Source organism: Colossoma macropomum, unplaced genomic scaffold (assembly GCF_904425465.1).
Source record: "Colossoma macropomum unplaced genomic scaffold, Colossoma_macropomum, whole genome shotgun sequence".
Lineage (NCBI taxonomy): Eukaryota > Metazoa > Chordata > Actinopteri > Characiformes > Serrasalmidae > Colossoma > Colossoma macropomum.
Genome location: NW_023494798.1, coordinates 20,375,648 through 20,403,064, shown reverse-complemented (window position 1 = coordinate 20,403,064; position 27,417 = coordinate 20,375,648). Strand labels below are relative to the sequence as shown.

The 27,417-nt window shown below is 39.4% G+C and overlaps 1 protein-coding gene across 1 annotated transcript; it reads right to left on the bottom strand.

Annotated features, from left to right (window-relative positions):
- Positions 1–3,422: 3,422 nt before the first annotated feature.
- LOC118817902 (hepatocyte growth factor) lies at positions 3,423–26,795 on the bottom strand. The gene is made up of 18 exons (XM_036584905.1): positions 26,605–26,795; positions 24,924–25,080; positions 24,183–24,295; positions 21,668–21,782; positions 19,478–19,620; positions 18,317–18,437; positions 16,959–17,077; positions 14,864–15,029; positions 14,346–14,479; positions 12,737–12,830; positions 9,711–9,847; positions 8,992–9,024; positions 8,776–8,881; positions 8,355–8,429; positions 7,745–7,894; positions 7,368–7,474; positions 7,141–7,283; positions 3,423–6,989 (listed from the first exon to the last, which is right to left on the bottom strand). The coding sequence occupies exons 1-18, from the start codon at positions 26,651–26,653 to the stop codon at positions 6,807–6,809; spliced, it is 2,145 nt and encodes a 714-aa protein (XP_036440798.1). The 5' UTR covers positions 26,654–26,795; the 3' UTR covers positions 3,423–6,806.
- Between the last annotated feature and the right edge of the window lie 622 nt (positions 26,796–27,417).

Below are 27,417 nucleotides of genomic sequence, written 5' to 3'. Positions count from 1 at the left end.
ACGCTGCCCTGAGTACCAGAGTAACTGACTTCTTGAGATGTTCAGGTATGCAGCACACATGCTATAGGCAAACATAAAGCATCACTATGGTAAAAATGTAAGAGTTAATGAGCATAATTTGCATACTGTGCTTGTGAAATACAAACTCCATTATTCATTTTTTTTTATCTGGAGCACTCACAGTGTTGCTGGCTAAATCAGCACGCTTAGGTCTAGTTCCAGTAGCTGCTCAGTTTAGGCTACTGGCTAGTAAGCTATGTTAGACATTAGATGAGAAATTAATTCATTAATTAATTAACTAAATTGTATTTTGTTACCTACACATAATATAGGCCTACTACAACTGGCATAAGAAAATCCACTGTTAATCAGTATATTGATGTTATAGTATTATGTGGCTAAAATGATTAAGAAATCAGGTACATTCTGCTGTATTTTGTCTCATTAACTGTATGAGCAGCTGCCTTTTCTGTTAACTGGGGTTTGATCCAGATAGCCTTTTACGACACATCGCTGTTGTCGAAACGAAACCTGTATCTCCATTTTTATCGTTTTTCAGTTTTTGACATCATTTGAAAATGCCTGTTGTCCTTTGTATTATGTGTAAATTTCATGATGAATGGACCAAAAAAACTGCCCAAAAAGTTTGGTTCCATTGACTTACATTAAAAGTAAGGTATGTATTTTTTCTTTCCCTGTAATGTTACCATTTTGGAGATACAAGGTTTGAAACAATGATATATTTAATATGTGCTTTTTCTGTAATAAGTGAGGACAGAGATGCAAAAGAGACAATCAGAGAGAAAGTAAATAAAATCAATTTAAAACTATCACTTGATTTAGTGTAGGTTTCAATATGTATTCAGCTGAAACTAAACATATCAATAAACAGTTAAATTATTAATTAAATACACTTAAACAGGGTTATAGTCAATTCAGTTTGTGGAACAGTAATAGCAGTTCATGAAAGAATGGAGGGATGGGGAAGGAACAAATGAAATGAAAAGGTGCATAACAGTTATGCATGGGTAAAAAGAAGCAATGATTTTGTGGGGGAAAAACACTTAAGGAGAAACTTTCAGTTGGTGTAATGCTCATATTTGACGGTTATTTTTTTCCACCATGAGATTTTCTGCAAAACGGAACTCACTAGCTAAAACTCTCACCCTAGACACGGCCCGGTTCAAAACAACAGTTCACTCAGGGGCTGTATTAGTGAAACACATTTAACGCTAGGTGTGAACTAGTTTTTGGCTTTATTTTGGCAATGAAAATAAAACATTTGTGGATACACATTTGAGAACATTATTCCTTAGTTAGACAGAGTCACTGTTAGATACAAATAGGCTAATGTTACTGGTACTAGCTAACTAGCTAGCTAACCTAGCGCTTTACAAAACTAATTTAGCTAAGCTAGCTGATAAAGTTCATGGGCGACTGCGTTAACGTTAGCTAACTAGCCAGCTCAGATTAACCAAGTATTAAGGTTAGACACGTTAGCTGAGCACTTAATACAAAATGTGTAATGCAATGTAATTAATTAATTAGCTTACCTGTCTCACAGATAGTTATCAGGAAGGTCAGCACCATTCTCCGAGCTCTCCAATTCCCTCAGCTCACTCCAGCGCCGGAAAGCCACACTGCTGGTCACTCTTGCCTTTGCTCTAATATCAGCCGTATTCTTGTTTTTCCGCCGTTCTTCTGTCTTTCTTTCTTAGTTTGCATCACAGTGTAAGCTGGTCGTAAGTAGCAGCGGAAGTACCAGAGTTGAGTAAGTTACAGTTACTACAGCGGGTCTCAACTAAATGTTTGTAGTTATCTGAACAACGCTAGACAACACGTTTGACAGGCAAGAGCGTTAGAACGCGTTGTTCTGATTGGTTGAAGGATGTCCGCTTTTTCCAGTTTTCAAGAGAGATTTTTTCTTTCTCTGAGCACATTTCATAGGCAGCTGCCAGAATGTCGATAAAAATTAGACAAGTATGATCTAACCTGGATCATCATCCAGGACTAAAAGGAACACATTGTTGTTGTGTTAGTAGCTGCTATTCAGTCCAGTACAGAGGTGCCCCTGATCCAAAAGAACCACCCAAAGAAAGTTACCTAACCCAGTATTTCCACACCTTGGTCCTGGAGACTCACTACCCTGCACATTTTAGTGCTCTCCCTACTCCCGACACACTTGATCCAACCAGTTATCTAGTTAATAAGCCCTTACTCAGTTGAAATGGGTGTGTTAAAGCAAGGAAAGCACTAAAATGTGCAAAACAGTGGGCCTCCAGGATTGGGGTTGGGAAATGCTGCCCTAGCCCACCCCTTCACCCAATGAGAGACCAAACTTATTCTTGTAGGTAGCTTTTTCAGTGTTTGTGTTTTTGTATTTTAAGTAATTAGTAATAAAATATATTCTAATGTGATATTCAAAAAAATAAATAAATAAATAAAAACAACCGACCTCTTTAATTTGTATATTGTTTTGTCTTTTTGACTCTCAGCCCACCACAGACATTGCACTTTAAAACCCCTGAACTCCCCCCTTGCATTTTTGGCCTGAGTAATAACACATTTTCTTTCCGTATCATGATGTCATTCTGAATAAAAAACATTATCAGTTAGGGTCTCTGAGCTTAGCTGAGTGTTTTCACTTGATGACAGCTGGAAGTGGAGGAAGAGGGAGGTGACACTCTGTATTATTTGTTAATATAATTTTTCCTGCCCACTGGTGCATGATGATGTAATCAAAATGGAAATTGGCAAAAGTCACTACACTTCAATCAATCAAAGATTGATAAAAGATTACAGGAAATTGATATATTGTCTTTTAAATGATATAAATTGTGTGTAATATGATCAAAGACATTAACAGGTCAAAGCTTAAAAAAGGTCAGTTTTGATTTCATGTTAACTGTCATGAAATGCTAAGTGCGAAGGTTGTGGTCAGGTGTGCACACAAGGATTTTCCTGCCGTCGCAGTGAACTAATGTAATTCTGTCATACTAAGTGTTTGGAACACATTAACAAAGGCAGTCAGAGTTGAGTATTTTAGTTATAATACATAGAACTGTTCGAGTGCAGCCTCAGGATTTTCCTTCTTTTTGTTAAACTGTTCTGAGCAATTTGGTATTAAAACTAAGAAAAAATTAATTTAAATAGTTTTTTTAATCCCATAAAGCAAAACCTTTATGTATTGTGAAAAAAAACACTATTCCTGGGGGGAAGCACAACAAAGCACCAGAAGAGGGAGACATAACGTAATTTGTCAAACATGGATACAGATGTGCCTCGCCTGGGGAAACCTATGCTCAGAGGTTTAGGGGAGACAGAAGAAATAATAGTAATAATAGTAACACAGACCACCTCCACTTACCACCCGTGTGGCAAACTACACAATATTCAGTGTAGAAAAAATGTACAACTGTTGCTTATTTTATTTTATTTTATTTCAGACATGATAAAAGAATATTCTGGAGTAAAGGCACATAGAGGAATTCTAATGAACACAATCACAGGGGGAGCGGATAAATACAGCTGTCAGTGTAACTCAACATGACCATACCATACAGTTGAATAATACATTGAATATGAATAATCCCACACGATGACTGTATGAGTAAGGAAATACACTGTACATTGACGACATTTACAACCTTGTAGATAGCAGCACTGTACATTCAGTAAGTGAGTGTCACACACAGAAAAACGTATTTACACAAAGATTCTAATGAAAACTGCAAAGAAACTGTTAACTGACATGAATAGGATGGATGTGTGTAGATTATTCTAATACTTTATACGCACACTTTCATAAACTCAGGCTGCACCTGTGATCTTTTGCTCTGTGATTTTGTGATAGAATGGCATCAACCTTCTGTCTTTGCTTTTCTTACCCAATCCCAAAATAGGGAAGGATGCAAAATATTATACAACACATCATAAAGTTATCACAGAGTATGATATGTATTTGATATGTCTTGATTTTCTTCAGCACTGTATGTAACATCTTCAGAATTGCTTAAAGGGAAATTCCTCTGATCTTTCAAAATGTGTGCATAATTCAATTGGTGAAATCTAAGCCAAGTCATTCAGAGAGGTTTGATGTGAAAATAGTTAATTGTAGAGAGGTTTACAGTTGTGTACATTACTTTCCAGTGGTGGTGAGATTGACCAGGAGTTGTAGTGTCTACAACACAATAGAAGCTATTTTATTCACTATCCAATACAACCAGTGAACTTACACATGAGTTTTTCTATGTTAATGATGGTAAAATAGTTGTAAAACTGAAATAAGTTTTCTTTGGGGACTATTTTGCCTAATATCACCCTGCATGTACCTCTCTGCCACAAATGCACTTAAAATATGTTTTAGGCCAAAATCTCTCAAAACTAATGTAAACTATTTAAAAAAACAATGTTCCAGGAATTCTTATTAACACCATTGTGAACAATTCTGATTCTCTAGAAAGCATCCAGCCACTGTGAATGACTTTGTTTACACCTTAATCATTTAATTACACAGAAATTTGTAAAAATTGGTGGAATTCCCCTTTAATGTCCTGTGCTGCTGGACTTGCATACAAATTAAACTCATCCTTCATTTAAACCAACATCATTAGCATCAGAAGTGCTTAGAATGCAAACACTTAGGAGCCATCTTTCAGTGTGGTATTTGTTTTAGCTGACATAGTTTTGGAGGTAATTTCCCAAGTCGATTGTTTTTGGAGGCAGTCCAGAGTAAGAGGTCAGGAATGAGAAACTTGTATTCAGAGTAATCCACGACCACACAGGAGAAATTACTCTGATGGATGGGGGATTTGTCTTACAACTTATCCAGGATATAAAAACATTAAAATTAATCTCTTTCCCTAACAAGACCTGTTTCTTCTAGGCCTGTGGAAGAAGACCTAGGTATTTGTTCTACATAAACACACACATACTCTCCCTCTGTCCTGCAGAGCTGCAACCTGCCAGTGGCAATTCTTATGAACATTACTGCACAACGCTACATTACACACACACACAAACTCAGTCCCTTACACTCTTAATGAGTTCAAAAAAGTATACAATATACTTAAAATCCAAATTCATCACTTTTTACCCTCCTTTGGATTTCAGGTTGTTTTTATCCTATTTAGTGGCAAGTATAGTGGTTAAAGGGGCATTCCACCAGTTTTTTAAGTTAAAGTTTAAATTTCTACATAGTTCAATTGATGTAAACAAAGTAATTCCGAAGGGTTTGATGTGAAATGGTGCATTGCAGAGACACTTACTGACTCTGATTTCTCTACAATGGTAGTGATAGGAACCAGAGATCACAATGTCTGCTATGAAAATATAGCCATTTTATTTATTATCCCAAACAACTAGTGAACCTACATGTGTGTTTTTTGTAAGTAATGTTGATTACTGTAAAACAGTGGTACATCTAAAATACATTTTCATTCGTTACTATTTTGCCTTACGACCCTCCATCCTGCTTATACTTTTTTTGTCACAAAACTCTCGTAAAACAATGTTTCAGGCAGCAGGCAACCAAGTTGTAAACATTCCTAGTAACAACCTTCTGATATTGCTTTTAGGTGCATTAAATGCTACAGGGTTAGACCAACAATGTTGTGAAAAATTCTGACTTTGTAAGTTTCTCTAGAATGGAGCATTTCACATCAAACCGCTCTGAAAGACTCTGTTTACATCTTAACCATTGAATTATTCAGAAATTTTGAACAATCACTGGAATTCCCCTTTAAGATGAAGTCAAGAACTAATGCACACATATTCCTTTCTGAAATGTGTAACACCACTTGATAGAACAACACTGAAGATGAAGGCAAAACATCTTAAAGCCTCAATTAAAAGGTCTATAAGACCTACCCAAGCATCAGTAGTGTTTGTAACACTCAAATGACTACACTATTTACAACACCAAATCCTTCTATGGCTTCTGATAATAACCAAAGCACGGCATAGGTGGGGGACGCATGAACGTTATGACTACATTGTTCACTGGTCACAAAACAGACACCTGAATAAAGCAAACCTAACCTTCGATACCTGAAATGAGGAAGTGCCATTAGAGCAGACAGTGTTTTGTTGTATGTGTATATATTCAAGTATTATCAGGAGCATAAGGGTAAAAAGCCTCCTATGAATACTACTATCCACAAGATATTCTACATGTATACTATACACACCATTCTGTAATACAGCTAATACTGTAGGCTATTTAATAGTTGAGGTTTAAATATACTGTACATGTGTTAGTAATCTCTGTGAATTCAGTTCTTGGTATGAATCCAGATTCAGGTCAATTCCTCAATCCAAAAATCCTTGTTTTTCCTCCAGCTCCTAGTTTGACAGGCTATGTGTGAGCCGAAATGAAAAAAAGCTGAATATTTTGTGGGTGGGGCCAGTGTCCTCCTCCAGAATTTGAGGTTTTTGGTCAGTCTTTAGGTATTGCTACAGTCATTATGTGCAGGTTCTGGTAGTATGTTTAAATACTTACCAGTAGTCCTTATCCTTAGTTTTCTAAGCAAGTCTTTAGAGAGTCTGTGTCTCACTTGTTTTTGCTCAGTTAATTTCTCAGTGTCATTGTTCACAATAAGTCCAGTGCTGCCTATGTACTACACTCCCACACCGGAACAGTTCTTAACCAAACAGATCTACCCAGGCAGGTCAAAATCCATATTTTGGACATATTTTTCACTACTAACCACAACTTTAATTGTAAGTGTGAAATGTGGGTTACGTCTGGCTTTGCTTTAGAACTTTTGTTTGGATCCTCTGGGTTGTCCACTTCATGGTCTTCTGCTTTAGTAATTGAAGTCTGAGTAGGGATAGGTTTTGAACACTTTATGAATCCATCCTGTATAGTGGGCTACGTTGACAAAGATGCCCGGTCGATTGGGTCGAGCACACCCTCTTCCGTGGACACTCACACCCACGATAACTTTACTCCCTTTCTCCTGACATACCAGTGGTCCACCATAGTCTTTCTATTGGAAATACAACACATATATAGTGTTATTCCAATTATATTTAAACCAAAAAAAATTAAATGTGCATTATACTGTTCATTGTGATAGCTCACTGAAAGCTCCCTTGAGGAGATACAATGTACATTATATTATATGTGAATCTTCTCACCTCACATACTCCTTCATCCCTCTTTCCACCAGCACAAACTTTAGCATTAGTGATCTGAAGATTTCCTCTATGCAACTGTTCGCAGCGCTCGTTGCTGACGATAGGCAGCTGAACACTTTTTAATGTGCCTTCATGTCCAGTATCTAAAAGGTTTTTACATGGTATGATTATTTTGTTATGGTCAGGGCAGAAGAATCCCTAAACCTGGGGTCGAAGATAATACTCACCTTTAGTTTCTCCCCAGCCATATGTGGAACACAAGATGCCCTCCTGAATCCTACAGCCAGCCACAGGCAGCTGAATAATCCTCACATGTTCAGTTATGAAAGCAGGTCTGATAGAGACAGAACAATGTCATTTAATGACATTTAACAAGCTCTGTAAGAAACTGCACCCACCACACTTATTTTAAATTTGTGGTAGATGAAAACTAGTTGAAAAAAATCTTCTTACTAAATTCAATAAGAGAATTTTATTGAATAATCCAAATATCAAACAAATATTTCATGGGATGAGGCACATAGAAACATGTGCACATAGAAAAAATGAATTTAATCATACTGATAAGTAGATATTTAGACTTCAAATGGCTGAAAGGTCTTACTGTGCCAGTTGCAGCAGGGCAAGTCCAGAACCCTCTGGACCACAGACAACATGAGCAATTCTCCTTTCCTGCCTGGTCCAAATATTCTCGCCAGACTCATTCAGATGTGCAGAGCCAAGCCACACTCTGTACTCTGAAAGGTCAGGAACACTGAGGAAGAGAAAAAGATCCTCGTTTGTTGCCTGCAATCAGCATATTCATTTGGTTCACAGAGGTGTTTATTTGAGGCCTTGCACGTAAAATTCTCTAAAGTGTATTACTGCCTCTTAGAAGCCAGAAAAGCTTAAAGAAGAGCATACAGTATTATCATTATCATATTATCATTCTGTGTGCTTGAACAGGAAAATGTACAAATAACCCAATAAATCAACCAAAAATTCCTTCAGTGACTCTCTGGATTGCATCCTCTCACATGGGCATTCGGTGAGAATGTACATATATGGTGGTGCTCTAATATCTTTGGTCCCAAAGCATCAGTGGCTTTGATTTGTTAAGTCAGATATGTAAAACAAATGATGAAAGATTTGGAGAAAGAGCCCTTTTGCCCTGAGAATCTGGAGGTCAAATGCAGGACATGATGTGTTTGAGTAACAGGGCTGCAGACAATTACCATGAGGAGAAGCATTCTCTGTCCGTCAGCACCCACTCCTCACGAACCAGAGAGCCTCCGCACCAATGAGTGGCCCTGAACAGAACAGCAGCACATAAGAGCGAAAGCCGTCTATACGTGGCTAACATGACATTCACACATTATAAACCAACATGCACCAGGCAGACGTTTACAGGCATTTCACATAATACGACATAGATCACTAAACATGTTTTAGAAGGGAATTTCCAGGGAATTCAAATTGGGATGTTGCCATGGTACAAATACAAATGGCACATTGTGTAAAAACAAGATTTAGAAAAAGGTCCCACAAAGTGCAGCCAAGAGTATCAACATTTATTCCCACAATATTTACTGTGACCTGCTGTAAACATTCTAATAATTAGAAATAAACTTTTGGAGTCATTGTTAAGTTACCCACCCTTTTTGTATGCTGACCATCCAACTGCCCTCTTTAATCGGTACTGGGCCCCCACCCACTATTCTCACTTGCTTATGAACAAAACAGGAGGCCTGTGGGACTTCAGCTAGAACAAACAAAACAAGGAGAAAATGGATTTTACAATTCTATGTAAACTGATAACAGTATTCAACTAAAACAAATAAGACACTTTAAACATACTCTGCATATAATTACCTTTTTGTGGTAGAGCATTTGGTAACGGCTCACCTGAAAAACAGCAAAGGAACAAATTACTACAGCATGTGGGACTGCTTAGTCTTCACATTGACTGAGCATGATCTATGATCGTGAAGAACCTCACATTAATTGACAGTGTCTATGTGCATGTGCAAAGGAGAGAGACAGAGACAGAGGAGGTGCTGACAGCCAAATCCAGGTGGACCTCAATCTATTTAATTAAATACATTTTGTGGAAAGTATGTGTGTGTGTGTACTGGAATTCATTAACTACATGCTACATGCTGTAAAGCCCAAAGCATAAGTGCTGATAGTAGATGTCAAAAGTGAAGTACATGTGATTGACCAAGTATTTAATGATTCCAAAGTACATAAACATTTGAGTGGCAATTTAAGGTGCTTAAACAAACTGAATGAACTATTAACTGTATAATTATTAAATTATTAGCAATCACTACCAAAACATTCTTCAGTTTTGTTTGTTTTAGATTGGGTGGAGTTATCATAATGTTAACTTACAGCATTACAGGCTTTTAAGCCAAAAGGCCCATGTGTTATCTCTTTAACCTTTTCAGACAAACTTTAAAACTGCTAATTATGATGATGTGTGTAACATAAGAGAATTTGCTGTCAAACAATTTAAAGTGTTCATATCTATTTAGAGGCTGTCAGACAGTTATTAGGTGTATACAGCTATGTATGTATGTATAACTCACAGCGCTTGACTGTGCAGTAATCCCAGGGGATGAGGGAGCTGTTGGTATAACACCATGGCCCATGCTTGTCCTTGTCTGGATTCCTGCAGAAATTCCCTTCCAACTCTTCGCTTAGCGTCACCACCTCTCGCTCTTTCCTGATAACAGAAGCATTAGATGATGTTAGCATAATGTCATAATATAGAAAAGAGAGATGATGTATGCTTACTAGAGCTTTGATCGGGCCTGAAAATTTGGTCCAAATACAAATACAGGACAAGACTATTCTTTTAGAGCCCAACCAGAACCGACACACACGATCGCATGACAAACTTGACCTGAGCCCAACAAAATTCTGTACCAAATCCGCTCGACCCACATAACCATGTTTTGAGTACGAAACTGACCTGAGTATAACACAATTCTATCCGAAAGTGACCCAAACCAACCCATCCATCACCCAAAGTGCAGAATAAAACCTGAAACGTTAGTTCTCATTACTGTGTAGTAGCCATAATAGTTACCATTAGTGTATGAAAAAATAAAATATAAAACAATAAAAAATAATATTCTAGAGGCTCCCGAGTGGCGCAACCGTCTAAGCGTTGGCCCTATCATCAGGAGATCGCGAGTTCGATCCCTGGTGATGCTACAGCCATCCGTAGCCGGGAGTCCGAGAGAGCACAACTGGCCTCGCTCTCTCTGGGTGGGTGGGATGGCCCCTCCTTCTCCCCCCATCACTCAGCGCGATGCTAGTCAGCGCAGGCGTCTGTTAGCTGACGTAACAGATCTGGCGGTTGGCGCTTTCCTCCGAGTGCGTTCGGCTGTCCAGTGACGTTGCGTGAGCGGCAGTTCGAAAAGAAGCGGTGGTTGGCTTCACAGGTCTCAGAGGAAGCCTGTGTTAGCCTTCACCCTCCTAGCGTTGATAGCATCGTGTGATTGGGGGAGTCCTAACTAGTGGGTGGAATTGGAGACGACTAAATTGGGGAGAAAATCGGGTAAAATTAAAAAAAAAAAAATAATAATAATAATAATATTCTATAATAATTAAATGCTACTTTAATAAATTTGTTTAAATTCTGCTTTAATAAATTTGTTTATCAAATAATGCTGAACAGCATCTCAAACTTTTTTTGCAAATGTAGATGTATGTGTCGAAGTTCATGTTACATATAACATACAGAACGTAAAACATAGAGATCTTTTTGGCCAAACAAATCAAACAGACTTTTGGCTGCACTAAAAGTACTATACAGAACAAATTCACTGTTTATGTCCCAGTTTCTTATCAGTGCATGTCCTTGTAGACCTCGGAGCTGAGTGGGTGACTTGTGCCTAATAAAAAACGTGCCAAATTTAAAAACGATTAAAGTAGTGAAAGTTGTGAAGAATAAAGTAAGGAGAAAAAAGGTGGAAAACAAAGTAAAATCTGTCAAAAGTGGCCGGCAGGCCGTGAGAACCCAAAACAATATTTCAAATATTGCGGCACAAATTATGAGACAATATATTCACATTATGTAAGCTAATGCTTACAAACATTGATGCTACGTAATCATAGAATTCAAACTCTAGAATTACCTAAATAAGAAATCAGTTGTGTAATGGAGTCTAAGGTTTATGATACAGTCAAAGTGGGCATGTGCTTAGTTCTCATGGGTACTTCTAAAGCAGAATTGTTTTCACCTCTAACATTTTAAGTAGTCTAATCAGAATGTGTAGGAAAAGCATTCACGTGCTACAAAGGTCTTCCTATACCTACTATCTCTGTACTCTCTGGTTGTTGTAGCTGTGAGGTTGTTCCTCTCTGGAGGAATGGAGAAGTATTTGGCTTCAGCGTTACTCATGACATGACCTTTTTCACTCAGCTCTCCCACATTAACAGCCAGGAATCCTCTACATTCAGGGAACAACACTGTCAAAACACTACAAATTTCTAGCAGGAATTCCATATGAGCAAAGAAACCCACACGCTTCATCGATGGAGACAGGCCTGAGAGGCTGAACACTTCCTTCTAATTTCCAACAATCCTCACACCAGCTTAAACCCTCCATGGCTGAGGTTTCCTGTCAGTGACCTATGACCAGGCCGTGATGTCTTGTAGGGTGTAAGCCAAACAACGAACCTGAACACCTTTGATGTGCGCGTTGCAAGAGGTTTGGGAGAGGAGTGGGTGTAGTGAGGGCAGAGGTCAGCGTTAAAGCATGCTGCTCCAGCTGCGGTAGACTGCCTGTAATTCTTGGGGAATTAAGTCACTCCAACCGCCACACTTTAACATCAATTAGAGTTCACTAAAACAGGGGTCCTCCACTAAAATGTGTTTTTCTTCCACAGAAAACTGCAAGGGGCTTATTTTCTCAAGCAAGACAAATACACCCTGACAATCCAGGGACCCCTGTGCTTTGTTTCACTGCCCTGGTGGGTTTTTGCAGAGACAGGGGAAAGAGAACTTTGACCTGGAACTTGTTCATAAAACAGGGAAGTTATTTAATGCCCCCCATTTCAGGGTCATTGTGGACATTACTGGCTTCTGCTGCACTGCCTGTTTCAGATAAATACACATATGCAAAAGCTTTACATTTAACAGCACAAGTTGGCATATGTGGTTATTACTATACTCAAGCTAAAACTGTGTGATCCACTAAAAAACAAGGCATAAAAATATAGAAAATACTTGTCCGTTTACCATCTCAGGCTGAACCATTAATTTTATTACTGATCTGTACCCTTGAACCAAAGAACTAAATAGATCATTCATCTCATAAGCAGCACAGAGGCATTATGAGACTGTCCTTGAGATGCTGCAATGAATAAAGTGTAAAAAATGGACCCAGTTTTGTTTCCATGGAAACTAAGTGAATGTCAGTGGCTTAAAAGATGTGCTGTATGAACATAAATTTTTATTGTTTTGTCTTATAATAAAGCGGGGAGGATTCTGCCTGTAATTCGGTCCTAAACACTTTATTCCTCTGGCCCATCCTGAGGGTCACTCAGCATGGCATGAGATCTAGTGTACACTTGAGATGGAAGTTTCAGGACAAGGTCTCACCTCTCACTTTGATCTTTCCATGGAGCACAGGGGATGCCTGAACGAGTCTTCATCTGCTTGCCTCTGTATGTCTCCCCACTGCCTGTATAACACTCTGAAACACCACATCAAAATAGAGGAACATGGTCAGGAGGGAATAGATTACAAAGTGTAACAGTGGATCTTACGCAAAGGCCTACTGTACATATGTCAATGCTCCCACTTAGACTTTATTGCATATGCAACCAAAAAACCTGCATGTCAGGTTTACAACAAGCTGATGGTGCTTACGGAAACACATCACAGCTCCCATTTCCCCATGGTCCCTAAGCCTCTTATCCCAGTGGCCCCAATCAGAACTGCAGCTAAATCGATTTTAACATCAGCGCCTATGTAAGTCCTTCCATGCAATGTCCCCTGGGCCCTGCCAGTCACACGAAGCTGTCAGTGGTGATTAATGTTTGAGTCATTCTGTCTCCCACACTGCTGTTTTCTATGGAGCTTGGACTACAGGGACCAGTCTGCACCAATGCCAAAAAGCAGACATGGAAGAAAGAGAGCAATAGTTGTATCTTCACAGAATCACTGCATTAAAAGAGAAACTGAATGGATCTTATATTTTGCAAGACCACGGAGAAAACAAAGACCAAATAGCAAAGACCAAAATCAAAACAAAACAACATATTTTGGACTGTTCTGATATGTAAAGGTGTGGAAACAAAAAGCAAAAGGCCTCCTCTCACTCTTTTAAAGAGCAACCACAATGAAAGGAAAAAACAATAGGCTGATCATAAGCATGAAAGAGAACACCGATTCTTGTGGCCTTTCTTTGTTGTAATGTAATGATGTAATTTCACTGATGGTGTTTATCAAGACAGAATGATTTATAAAAAAGTGCAGCATGTCACAGCAGGCTTGATCTGGTCATAAACCGGTAGTTTAAACTGTGCAATTTGCTGTTCTTCATGACAAATACACTATAGGTCTGAAAATATCCAGACACTCCTAATTAGTGAACTACTTTAAGGTGCACTCACTGCTGACACAGGTGTTCAACTGTGCCTGTATTATCGCCACAGAAAAACACTGCCAATACAATAGGACACTCTGGAGTAGCTGTACAAGAGCCTAAGGTCACCATGACCAATGCCAAGTGTTGACTAGAGGGGTATAAAAATCTTCAGGACTGGGGCTGTGGAGCAGTGGAACTGTGTTTTCTGGAGCACCATTAAATACCTTGATCCAGTGATCCAGAACTAATTATCCAACATCAATCAAGTTCCCACAGCAATGTTCCAACATCTAGTACAAAGCTTCTAACATCTAGGGCAAACTCCCTATACCCATAATTTCAGAGGAAATGTTGGATGAGCAGATGTCTACAAACTTTTGGAAATATAGCGTATGAGTAGAAACACATAACTTCTGTGTATATTTTAGTTACCTATAAGGCAATGCAGATAAACAGTAGGCCAAGACTATTAGAACCATGGGAGCCACATAACTAGAAGAGCTCAAATATGGTGCTGAGACACCTTTTTTCAAAGCACTGTACATACAATCTTAGAGAAAAAAGGCATATCATCACAAAAAATACATGTATGCTGTTTGCTGAGCAAATGGATCTCACCTTCAGATTCAGCTGCTGTGGCTCCGCAGCGTGGGATGTCCATGCAAAAGGCCCAAGGGATGTTAGGGTCAGTAGTGAAGCACCAAGGGGCATGACGGCCATCAGGATTCCTGCAATAGTTCTCTCTTAGGTCCCTTCAATGTGCAAACACACACACACACACACACACACATACACACCCCCACAAACGTAAAGAGAATATGTGGCATAGAATGAGAATGTGAAAAGATTTAATTTTGTATATTTCTATACAATTATAAACTATAGAAGTTTGCACTTTACTAAAGTAGGACTCAATCCTGACCACAGATAAGCACTTTAAAAGTGGGAACCCCAGTAATGCCTCATTGTAAGCTGACTACAAAATGATTACAGAATTATAGGAATTGTAGGAATTACGTGCATTATATCTATGCATTACATGTAATTTGTGGTCTTTCTAACATTTATGCTTGAGATATTTGAGAAAAAAATCATCAGTTCAGATCATATGTGATTTCTCAAGAATAAGCACTCACTTGCAGCGGTAGTTTTGGGGCATGAAGGGGTGTGAATGGGGAAACTGGGTGTCCCATCTTTGACAGGTTAAGCCCTCATGAGGCACTGCCACTGTCCCACGGTACCCTTCTCCATTACCACGGAAACATGTAGTAGTACTTTCAAGATCACTCTGGTTGTCAGAGTCTGAGAAAGAGGAAAAATGGAAAAAGAGAGAAAGCAAGTGAGAGCATAAGATATAGCATAAGACATAGAAAGACAGGATTACAGAGATAAACAACATTACTTCTTCAGCATGATAAATGTTGAATCACACATCACACTAACTCCACAACTGTGCTAGTCCTGATTGCAGTCACAATAGCTCTGTTTTTCTTAAGGAAAAGCAATGCTTCCCGAGTGAGTCAAAGCAGTTGCTTGGTACAACTGATAAAAACAGTCGACAGCAGATTTCTGGTAAAACCTAATTCTAGTAATGCAGCGGTATGGTAATTGGGTCAATGTCCATATCCAATATGTTTCATGAACATATCTGCCAATGGCAATGCCAATACACAAACATTTATAAAATGAAATTGGGACCATACCTACCTTGATTAGCATTACGGAGAAATCTAATATTTATATCTACAGGGTTACAAATGCACTTTGTAGATATTTTAGCACAGAAGCCCAGCCCTGCCCTAAATGTTCTGCTCTTCCACAGTGCAATGAATCATCAAATATAGGTTATTATCGACAATAGCAATTATCTACCCACATTGTGTGTGATTCTGACATCATCCAGCAACCTTACTTAATTCAATTTTTCATTGGCATATACTTTAAATTTGCAACTCTCTGTAGCCAATCACACTCATTGATCAGACACAGACTTTCAACCCCTACAGCCTGAAACTCTTTCAGTACACTAATATGTTTGACACGTATGAAAGGCAAATAATTAATGAATGAAATTCACTTCTTTGGAAAAAAAAAGCAGAAAAACAGAATACTACATTATGTATGCTCCTATTACACAGGCCTTTGTAATGCTATGTTAATATTGTTTAGTCAAATTGTAGGGCTGCATACGCAGGCTGTGTCGTGTAGGGTTTATCCTCATTAGCAGCAAGGTAGAGCTGTAGAAACAATAGGACACTTTGTGCTTCAGGCTTTTCTGTGTTTACTGCAGAACAGCAGGGTAGGTTTTAAGAGTGTGTTCTGGCCTGAAGAAAGGGAATCTGATAGACAACAGGCACACGTTCCAAGTGGACCAAGGCCATCTAAATGGACCCAGAGGCTCTAATCGTTTCTACAGGCCTTGTGCGTCAGCGTCTACGCAGCATCGACATACAGTATATGAGATATATCTGTGGAGAGATTTTCGGGCTAAAGAGAAGAGTGTTTAAAAGCATGATCTGCTCTGCCAGGCAGGAAAGAAAGAGAAAGGCAGGTAATTTGGATCCGCAAACCGTTTTCTGTCATACCGAGCAGAAGACAAATGTGGTTCAAATGCAAGCATAGCTTAAACAACTATTAAAGCTTATGCAGCCAACACACACCAGGCCCGTGTTCCTGCATCACTGCTCCCTGAACCTCCACGTTGCTGTCCTGCTAATGAAAATAACCCCCGGCAGAGTGAGAGGGAGGAAGGGGTGAAGGAGAGTCATTATAATAACAGGTTAGTGGGTGCTGAGATGAGGCTGCTGTATGTACAGCCTGTCTGAGAATGCTGTGGCGGGGGTGAAACCCACACACATGTTATGTTTTAAGGGTGGATGGAAGGTTTACATAGCAATCTAAACCACAGCGCCCAGCTCTTATGCAGATAAGGCCATGCACCAGTGCACTGATGAGGAAAAACAAATACTTAGAGACATTAGTGAACACGAGGAGCAAGGAAGCGTAGCAGAGAAAGAAGAGTTTTATGGGCGAACCCTCCACTCCTCTCACTGCTGCAAACAACATTCCTGTGACGGTCCCAAATGAGAAGGGAGCTACCAGAAGAGGAAGCTGTAAATTTGGCAAACTTCTTTTCTTTTCTTTTTCTTTTTTATCTTTCTACCTTCTTATCCTTCATACACACAAAAGCCACATACCTCCTGTCACATATACACTGAATAAAAAACTCACCACACTGTTTGATGTTGCAGTACTCCCAAGGAGTGTTGGGATCAGTGGTAAAGCACCAGGGTCGCTGGCGCCCATCTGGGTTTCTGCAGTAGTTATCCTTTAGGCCTTTATCTGGGTACCTGTCAGAGGAAGGGCAACAGTAAGTCAACACACTACACTCCTGTTGGCCCACATACATAGCGGTACTGATTTACAACAGAGAGAACCAACAATAACCTGAAGCCAAGTAGAGCAACCCATTCTATGCTACTGCTGCAGTCAGTGGGGTCTCACTGAACTGCCTGGATGAACCCTAAAGTCTTAAAAGCTTAAAACAACATGGCTGAACTTGTCTTTTTGGCAGGTTCACACAAAACGGTCACTTTTCTACTGATTTATGCTAAACAGGGACATGACACAGTTCCCACACTGCCAAGTGCTGGGAATATACTTTATTAATTTTTTTTTCAAATGTTTTCAGAAGTTGTTGGCAAATGCCATTCCTCATGAGGTAAATGTAGTACAAGTAATTCTTTGTGAGATGAAAGAGTTTTGGTTCTTGTGAGTTTAGAGGCTCTTATGGGAGAGTAGCTAAACAAACTGACATTTATTTCTAAAACCATGTCACAGTTGATTCCCAAGACTGTCTGGATCCAAGTAAAAAATCATCTTGCTGATTTAATGAAAAAAGTTGATGAAGCTGATGTTCATTTATACCATGCAAATGGTGTAAATCTCAGCATTGCCAGTTGTGCACAAGAGAAGCTACAAGAGATTTTTCAACAGTCAGCTTTTGGAGCGTTAGTTTTGTCATTTGCATCATGCACAAAAAATACATCTCAGCAATTCCTGTGTGTGGAGCAAATGACAAAACCAACACTCTTGTGCACAACTGGCAATGCTGGGATACATACCATTTGCATAATACAAATGACAAAATGAATGAACACCAAATGCATAATTCTTAAAAGATTAAAAACTATAACTTTCATATAACTTCTTTTGTTAAGGCTGAAAACAGATTAAGTATTGTTGGTATGTTTGTACTGTGCCCTCAAGATTCTCCCATACCTTATAATACACTGCCCATGAAGAATAAACACAGCAATGCAGATAATGCAAATATTTATCAAGCGACATAAATTAGGAAACCAGAACAAACCCAAAGTGCTCAGGAGATTTATACAAAAGTGTGAGAAATGTGTACACATTCTCTCTCTGTATGCCTAATCAGCATGGTGTTCTCATCCTATTGACACAGTGTGGCTGCCATGCACTGATTAGCAGTGCTAATCACACTGGCCTGGTTATAAACGCCCCAGAAGGCTTGCTGACTGATGCTGTCCCATGAGCCATTCTGTTGCCAGGAGGGCTCCTACCTTTTGGGGTGGAAGAGGTGTTTGTGAGGTTCCTCCAGGTCCCAGCGCTGGCATTCTCTGCCACTCTCTGTGTGGTCCATGGGTCCTCGGTAGCTTTCTCCATTACATGTCATACATTGCACTGTTGAGAAGAACAGGACTGGTAAGAATCTCAGTCTGGAGGACTAGGCCCAGAGGAATACTTACACACACAGCTGAGGTACATTAGCATGCTCAGAGAGGAGACATTTACTTTAACATGACCGTCACGTTAAACAGAAGGAAAAAAAACAGCTGATGATAGAATGTTGAATGCACAATCGCACATGCACATTTTAATAAATGGCTTAGGGACTTAGGTTATTTTTAATTGTAATTTATCTTTTCCATCTTTCTCATCTAGCAGTAAGAAGACTGCTATTATGTCTCAAACTCTGGCCTTTAGATTAAGTGCTAAATCAGGTAACACCTTACCTCAACAACCTGAAATACCACCCATTAAGCTGTCAGTATGACTCCAGAGGAACTCTGTAGTTTCTAACAGATTTCATACGATCAAAGGTTATAGAAACGAGTAATTGAAATGTAGGAGCTTAGTCATAGTGGCCCAATGTTAGAGTGAACCAGACGTCACAGCAGAGGTCACCTAAGTATCAGTATTCTCTCTAAAGCCTGTTATGACTTGTACTTTGCTATAAAGCCTGGAGCAGCATATTGGAAACAGATGTCTATGCTGGCCATTTTCATGAAACCTTGATTTTACATCCCTCTGTGTGTGTTTCTGATTATGGGAAACTAATTTATTAACAAACCCTCCCAGCCATATTTTACCACAGCACTCTGAGAATAGACAAGAGGCTGTCTCTGTTTGCTTGATTGCTATCTCCAGTAAAAACCCCTCTACATCCATTCTGCATACTCAGTCCACATTCTTCCATTTCCTGATTTAGCAAACTGCAAAGTGCATGCAAGAATGGTAGATTTCTTATGGTGTAAAATTTTCCCAATGTACCTTAAATGACACACTCGCAAAATCATTATGTTAATGAAATTAAACAGAAAGATCATAACATTTTCTTAGTTAATAACTACTTCTCAAGAAGCAGAACTATACATAGTGTTTGTCCAATTTCGTGTTTCATTTCATCCACTTTCAGTGCTGGAGAACTGGCTGCTCCTTACCCTCTGAACACTGGGGAATGTTGCAGTTTTGGTAGCGTATGTTGGGGTTCTTTGTAAAGCACCATGGTCCTGTGGTGCTGTTGTCTGGATTCCTGCATAAGTTTCCTTGAAGGTCCTTCTGCTTGTGTAGCCGGGGTAGGAAACTGAACCGTTAAAACATAAAGAGAGCATGAGGGTAAGCTCAAAGGATTCTTTCATTTTATCTGTAAATTCAGGCAACAACAAACAGGTGTGCTACTGAGATTTCTGTGTGCCTGTTAACATAGAAAAAAGGCATATTTCCTCTCAAACCCAATACAATTTTTAAAAAATGGAAAAAGGAAAAAAAGAAAAAATGCACCAGTAACACAGCCATCCTACCTGCTCCCAGTCCTCCCCCACACTCCTACTCAAATGTGTAAATCACAAAACCATGACCCAGGTTCAGATCAAAAGAGACAGAGACTCTCAGATTCCTTGAAGTTTTTTTAAGAAGCAGCCTCTATGACCGCAGAGCATCTTTCACACATCACATAACTCTTTAGACTGGAAATGTACCTCTGACCTTCCATTTGACATTGAGCAAAGAAGAGAAACATCATTATATATGTGTAAAATCTAAGCAATATGCCATTACACAGGCACAGTAGCAGCTAATTTGTGAGGAAAATAAGTTGCTCTAAATCTCCTTGAGATCCAAATTATATTGTTTTGTCAGGAACAAAAAAGAAATGAAAAGGAAGTTAATACTAATATGAACTTGCATTTATTCACACATGAACATATACAGCAAGTTGACCTTGACCTGACTGCAAGGATCACAGGCTAAACCGACTGCTCAGGAAAATGCTGGAGCACAATTACCCAGTAGTTTCACAGTGAATCTCAGTGTAAAGATCTGAAAGTGAGCAACCCCATAAATCCCTCTAACGTCCTGACTGTCTACTCATCACTATAGAGAAACACAGAATGAAGCCTAAATGTCACTTATGTGTCTTGCGAACTGCTGCTGCCAGTGCAGTGGTTTAAAGAGAATTGTTGGGGACTATTTTCACCCGTTTGAAAATATATATTTGCTAGAATTATGGGATATTTGCTTTTAGACTAACTTTTTTAAAGGTCTGTTTTCCAGTGTCTCCTAACTATGTTATACAAATAGACAATGACAAATTAGGTATCATATTGGACCATGGCTCCATTTTGGTATATTCAGATCCATAACCTTTTACACAGATAAAAAAACATGCCTTTAATGTTCCAGAGGGGAGCATTTTGAGCATGACTTGTTAACTGCACAACAGTCCATTAGAAAAGATAAAAAGTTGTAGAAGAAGCAAAGAGAGAGGGAAAGAGACTTAAAAAGACTCAAGGTCTCTTCAATGTAATAATCTTTTCATGTCTCGGCAGCTTTTTGAAGTCATGAGATCTATAGTTCTTTTGGCAGAGAGACAGGGTCTTACTATTCTCTCCATCCCTAGTAAAGACTAATAAACTGACAGCATCCCTAATGAACCCTTGCAGTCATAATGAACTCTTGGCAAATAAGCCCTTCACATTTGCTATCTTATCTGAGCTTTGTCCTGCTTTCTGTCAAACTCCCACCACTACACTGACCCTTCACAATGACCTTGCAAACACAACATCTCTTATAACTCTACACAGTTTCACTGAAGCTATTTTTAGAACTGCTTGTAAACAAATGTAGAGCTATTTCCAACTATTCATAGGTATGGCTGTATTCCATTGTACATTGTTAGGGCAGCATGGAGAGAAAAGTACTTATTTTTAAGTAGTATTTTTTTGCTGGACATTCACAGGCTTGTTGACTCTGCTACATCATTAGAGTTTTACAAAGCTCTCGGTCAGAGCTGGACAAGGGAGGTTCCAGTGAGCCACTGAGGCCAAATAATCAGCTCTTATAACATGCCAAATTAATCACTAAATGATTTCATCATTAGGCTAAATTATCAAAGCAGGCTGCTGTGAGATCTGAAATCCTTCTGTTCCAATGCAACTGTTTTTCATTTGTTATTCAATTATGGAGAAAACATGTCTAAAAAACTGGGCCATGAGAAAGGGATGTTAAAAGTGGTCTAGACACAAGACGATTTTCAAAGAACTCCAGTCAAAGAAAAATGCCAATACTGGCAATACAGTGTAAGTGTCCTTAAACAGAGACATGAAGAAAGAGGGATGGAGAGAGGGGCTTACTGATGTTCATGTGGGGTGTTCAAAGCCCAGTTCTGGCACTCCACACCATTCTCGGTCACGGATCTCCTCCCTTTGTAATTCAGTCCTGTGCCGATGATGCACTCCTTTATGAAGTCTGCAGGAGTAACACAGCAAAAATGATCCATTAAACAAACACATTTACTTCTCACAGTAAACTTATGTGCCATACATTTGTGGATAAGCCCAAGATATTGCTTCACAGAGATGCTTTTGTGAATACACCAGAAAAAAATAGTATGGAAAATCAAGCAATGCTGACATAGCAGACACTGTGATCATGACACAGGCTCAAAATGCTGAGTCATCTCATTATCGAGATGAGCTTCTGACGTGTGTGTGTGTGTGTGTGTGTGTATGTGACTATTTTTGGATATGTGTATGCCAGTGTGTACGTGTAGGTCATCTACATCTACAGTTTGTGAGACATTTGAAAATGTGTGAGTTTCTTCATGAATATCTGAGTTTCTGAATAAATTTGATGTAACTTATAAAAATAGAACACACCTATTTCCCAAACAGCACGCACAGTATTTTACATTGACACATATTTATTGCAACGCAAATTATTTAAACAATCAAGATCATTAATGGTAAAAATATGGAAACTCTAGGCCAAGGGTGTCAAACTGTGTCCTGGAGGATAGAGAGATTGGCGACAAAACAAATACTCCATTATCGTGACTCAACAAGCATAAACAGTTAAACACAAAAGCAAGCACAGTTACACTTAGCTACACACTGAGTTGTAGCTAAAAAGTGATCACTGGTGTGGTTGGGGGTAGCGCTGTAACTCATGTGTGCAGCAAGAGTTAGCCAAGCAGCTAACCTAGCATTTACCAAGTTGGCTTACTCAGCACCCATGAACAATAAAAACACAAAAGTAAACCCAACAATACAAGATAATTAAAGTTGCAGCAAAAGACCTAACCTAGCAGTTACCAAGCTGGCTAACTCACAAACCATAAACAGCATAAAAAAGAAAAGATGATTATACCCCGACTGCGTCGTGTAGTTTCTATTTGTGTTCATTTATAGCTAGTGGTTAAGTATGGGATGTGCTCACTGCTAAAATTAGCATTTACTCTATTTTGGATCTTCAGTGCTGATATACGACGCCTCGCCCCTTCAGAGGTCAACATAACCAAAGTAGTGGTTCTACTGATGGAACACAAGAATTTGCATGTGAAAGTTCACTAAAGTTGCATTCAGTCTAAAATTTGCATGTGAAATACATAATTTCTTCACTCCAGATGTGTGCGACATGAAACCGCTCATGGCAAAAAATCAGGTCAAGGCATTCTACAAAATTCAATACCAAGGCTCGCCAAAGAATTCTCAAACAAATGAAAAGGATCATGAAAGTGACAGCTAAGGATTTGCAGACATCTCCTGCACTCAGTTTGTTTGAGAGTCTACCATTAAAAAAACACTGGACAAAAGTGGCATTACCGAGGAGGAAACATTGCTGCCTGTCTCAAATTTGCTAAAGGATAAATTGTTCACAGAAGTACTGGAACAGTGCTATACAGACAGATGGGAGATGAAAAGTTTAACTTTCTGGAAAATGAAAGTGATTTGTTTGCAGAAAACAAATACTGTGTAACAGCACTAAAACCTCTTCTCAACTATGAAGCATGGTGGAGGAGGTATAGTACATGTAGAGTGGATCTCAGGGCTTGGATGGCCTGCAATCATTGAGAGTCCAATATATTTCAATTGGCATCAGGATATTATACAGTAAAATGTCAAGTCATCCGCATGTAACCAAAAATAAAAGTGGTTCAATTCAAAACTAAGGAGTGGCTCAAACAGAAGAAATTCCATATTTTTGAATATACAAATCTGAGCCCCTCTGAAATGCTGTTTTGTGATCTGAAACACAAACTGAAATAGGAGAGATAGTTAAAAATATCATCTACTTGGTAGGACTGATCAGAAGTTACAGAAACCATCTTGTGGAGAATATTGTCAATAAAAGAGTTTCTGCTATTAAATAAGGGTTCACATACTTTGTCCATCAACATCCTTGATTGCTTAAACAATGATAATAAAGCAAAATAAACTGCTGTGTATTTTGTTAAATATGACTGTCTTTATTTATTATTGTGATTTGATCAAGATCTGACTGCATTTTAGGAATCATTCCTGCAGAAATCAAGACAATTAAAAACAGCTCATGAACTTATTTTCACTGTAGCTTTCATTAACTGAACACATTGGAAACCTTCTGAAGCATGCCACCTAATGTTTTTAAACAGCATCAGGTAGTCACATGATGTCACATTAATAAACTGCATGTACTTAGTCCAAAGTCTCCCATGAAAAACAGAGAACAGATGTTAACAGCTGGAGGTCTTATTTAGTGGTAGCAATCTCTCTATTTAAAATCTGAATTAAGGCTGTACTTATCAAATCATATGAAGCTAATTCTCCTTGTCAAATTGAAACTTAAGGACAGCAGATAAAAGTAACAAAAGCAATCTTTTTTGTTTACCTTTTTTTTCGTAAAGGTCATAGTTGAAGTCACTCTCTGTACGGACACCCACTGTGAGGGTATCAAAGGAGAGTAAATGACACTTTGTGCCATTCTGATCAAAGTTGAAGGCTCTAGAGAGAAAGATTGTGTGCAAATTAGTTCATTCATTCATTCATTCATTCATTCGGATAAACCATTTTTTGTGAAACGGGTAACTGTTGGTAAAGACAAGAGAATAAAATGATAACTAGCTGCTAACAACAACCCCTACATATTTTGTCTGAGTTTGTTGCTTCCTATGATTATCCTTCTCAAATAATATGGTATTTCTAGTTCCAACCATAAAGCAATTTAAGTAACAGAAGCCAACAAATCCTTGTTTCAGTGTCAGTACAAAGTATGGGTGGCATTTCCCTCCCAAGGTGCAAAAGGGCTATTGCCCAAAACATGAAAATAGGAAGTAGTTGATCTGCTGAATCTAGATTTTCACTTGTGATGTCGCTTCCAGCTGCTTCCTCTGAGCACACTGTGCAGTGTGCATTAGGGCAAAGCACTATTCTTTAAATCCAGAGGAAGCTTAGAAAGAGAAATGCTGGAGGGCACAGGCTACACATTTCTCCATATAGTCACTCTCCAATGCTTCAATAGGAGGTACTGTCATTGTAAAGATAAATTCCATCAACTACAAGTATTAACCTTCACAGGTCTCTATAAATAGACAGACTGACTGGACATATTGACCTTTATAGGCTTCAATACCTGCAGGTGAAAGGGAGTTTCCTGTTGCGGCTGCAGCGACGGGCGCACTTTCCCACACTCATCTTCCTGCTTTTGGTCATGAAGGAGGAGTCAGGTGGAGCGACCAGGCGAACCCCATCAGTCTTCTGGTAGTCTTGCAGAGCGTGTCTCTTGCTTTCTGCCATGCAAAACAACACTGTGATAGCTTGTGCTTAATCACTGAGGACCATGTTAAATCACATTTGCAGCTCTTTTAAAAAAAAAGCCTAACAATAGTGAATAAAGCATATACAGGACAGAGCATGTGGGGCCTAACAAGTAGTCGGGCTCCAATAAGACTGCACCTCCCTAATCAGATCGTACAGTAGCAGTCTAAAATAAATGAACAGAGCAGCAGAAGAGTACTGGAGTGGAAAATGAGCCAGTTCAATGCCTTTCAGTGTAAGAGTAATCTAAAGTGTGTAATAAGATGCAAGGACATCCATCATTGTCTGATTAAGCATGGTGACTCAGGCTGAGTAGATTCATCATGAGGGCCATAAGGAAGCGTGCCAAGTCCTTACTGATCGGGTAACAAAACTCCTCAGTACAGAGAGACAAACTTCCACACGCATGAGCAAGTTGCCGTCTCACCGTCCAAAATCACTGTACATGGTCACAGCATTAAGTCTTAATGGCCAAAAGAAAAAGAAAAAAACACTTCTTAAGGATAAGTACAGCAGTCAGACTGTAGCCAAAGCCTGGCTTGCATATTAAATGCGGTCTACACCAAGATTGAAGAGGAAAGAGAAAAATTCACATCTGCATCCTCATTCACAACAGCAGCTCCCCTGGTACCAAGCCTGAACCTTCGGCCATCAACTCTTGAAATTAAAATGAGAGGGAGCTCATGTTTCATTTTTAGACTTTCCTTAAACATTGCTAATTATATTCTTATGCAAAAACAATCCTTAAAACGTACAAAAGAGGTGGTCTCTCAGAAACCATCCCCACAGGCCCACCTTCTCCTTTAAGCAGGATGAGCTAATTTGGGCCCACTTACTGCTCTCACTGAACACTCCATGCACTCAACTCAACCGTGCACAGAGACTATTCAGTGTGCTTCAGCTGCACAGGAAGATGACAGAGATCGAAATAATTCAGTCACCATCACTTTATCTTTCCTCCTACAATAAACATGCGGCCTGTGGATTTAGGGAAGGCAAACAAATAAACTACAACATCTGAATCTAGAGCAGCCCAGTTGTTTTACAGCCTATAGCAGTCACATGGCTGTATATCTGCACATCTCTCTCCTCTTCCCCACTCGATGACTCATTCATCCAGATGTTCTGGCGAAGACGACCCACTCGCCCACTCAGCTGTTTTCACTACAACACTTTTCCCTGTTTACGAAACTCCATTTAACATCCGAAAAAAGTGTCACAACAGAAGGTGGACGCTGAAGGTTACTCTCCTCTTCGCGGCAGGACTGAACTTCAGCCGTTAAAATGTCCGTTCAGTCCTCACCTGCGATATTAGAGACTCAGCTCAACTTGGGCTTCTACAACACGCTGTTTTTGTTTTTATCTGATGTGTTTAATATACTCTGAAACCGAAAATGTGTTTGAACCGTTTTCCAATACAGCAAGATTCGTTACTGGAGACAACCCGTTAACGGTACCTCAGAGACCCGAAACCGCTGCAAAGAAGTCAAACTCACCTGAGTAAACCAGCACGGCCACGCAGAGCAGTATTTTATAAATCCACATGGTGGTCGTTTTAAAAGTGGCTGATATTTTCCAAAAGTGACTGGATGATAACTGATTAGACCGTCTACAACGGGTTTATGTGCTGTTAAGCTAATAAGCTAAAGGCTGGCTGCGATGCTCCTCGTGCTCCGACAGCCGTTTAAATACTGAAGGGAATCAGGCGCGCGCCGCTCTTTGAGTTGCCTTCTGTTTTTTTCCCCCACCCGTATTCAGACAATCCCCGCCCTCCTGCGCTATGATTGGCCAATAGTATCGCGCCTCCTACGCTAGCCTTGTTTGATTGGGTGTGAGTATGAGCTACTAGCCAATCACAGCGCAGGGTACGGGTTTCAACGGTATACGGGTGGGGAAAAAACGAACGTGTTTTGAGTGCGTACCTCACGACTGGCCCCTTCTTCTTTTCCTCAGACGTATAACGCTACCTCAATGTCCAGAAACAGGGCCTGTTTATCATGTGAATAATTTCCGGAGCAGGACTAGGGCTGAGGTTGTTGAACTGAAGCGGAGCGGGAAGTTCACTTAACACGAAGGAACAGTTTACAGCAATATTGTTTTGCTGACTGACTGTCTGGCGACCTCGTGGTGCATGGGGAATGTCCATGTCAGGGATTGCAGCAACAACCAGATTTGTTCTCTTCGAAAAAATAAAAGTGTACAACAGCTTTCCTTCTGTCCTGTATCCGGCTATAAATATGCCGACGAGTGGAAGTGATACTGAGTTCAGAAAAACATCAGGGATGTAATAAATTTAAAAAATGCAACTG

Excerpts from the sequence above, each read along its gene's own strand:
- LOC118817902 (XM_036584905.1), bottom strand. The coding sequence starts at position 26,653 with ATGTGGATTTATAAAATACTGCTCTGCGTGGCCGTGCTGGTTTACTCA. Across the intron at positions 8,430-8,775 it reads ATGGTCAGCATACAAAAAGG|GGCCACTCATTGGTGCGGAG; the intron begins GTGGGTAACTTA and ends TGTTCTGTTCAG. Across the intron at positions 7,284-7,367 it reads TGGCTGGGGAGAAACTAAAG|ATACTGGACATGAAGGCACA; the intron begins GTGAGTATTATC and ends AAAACCTTTTAG.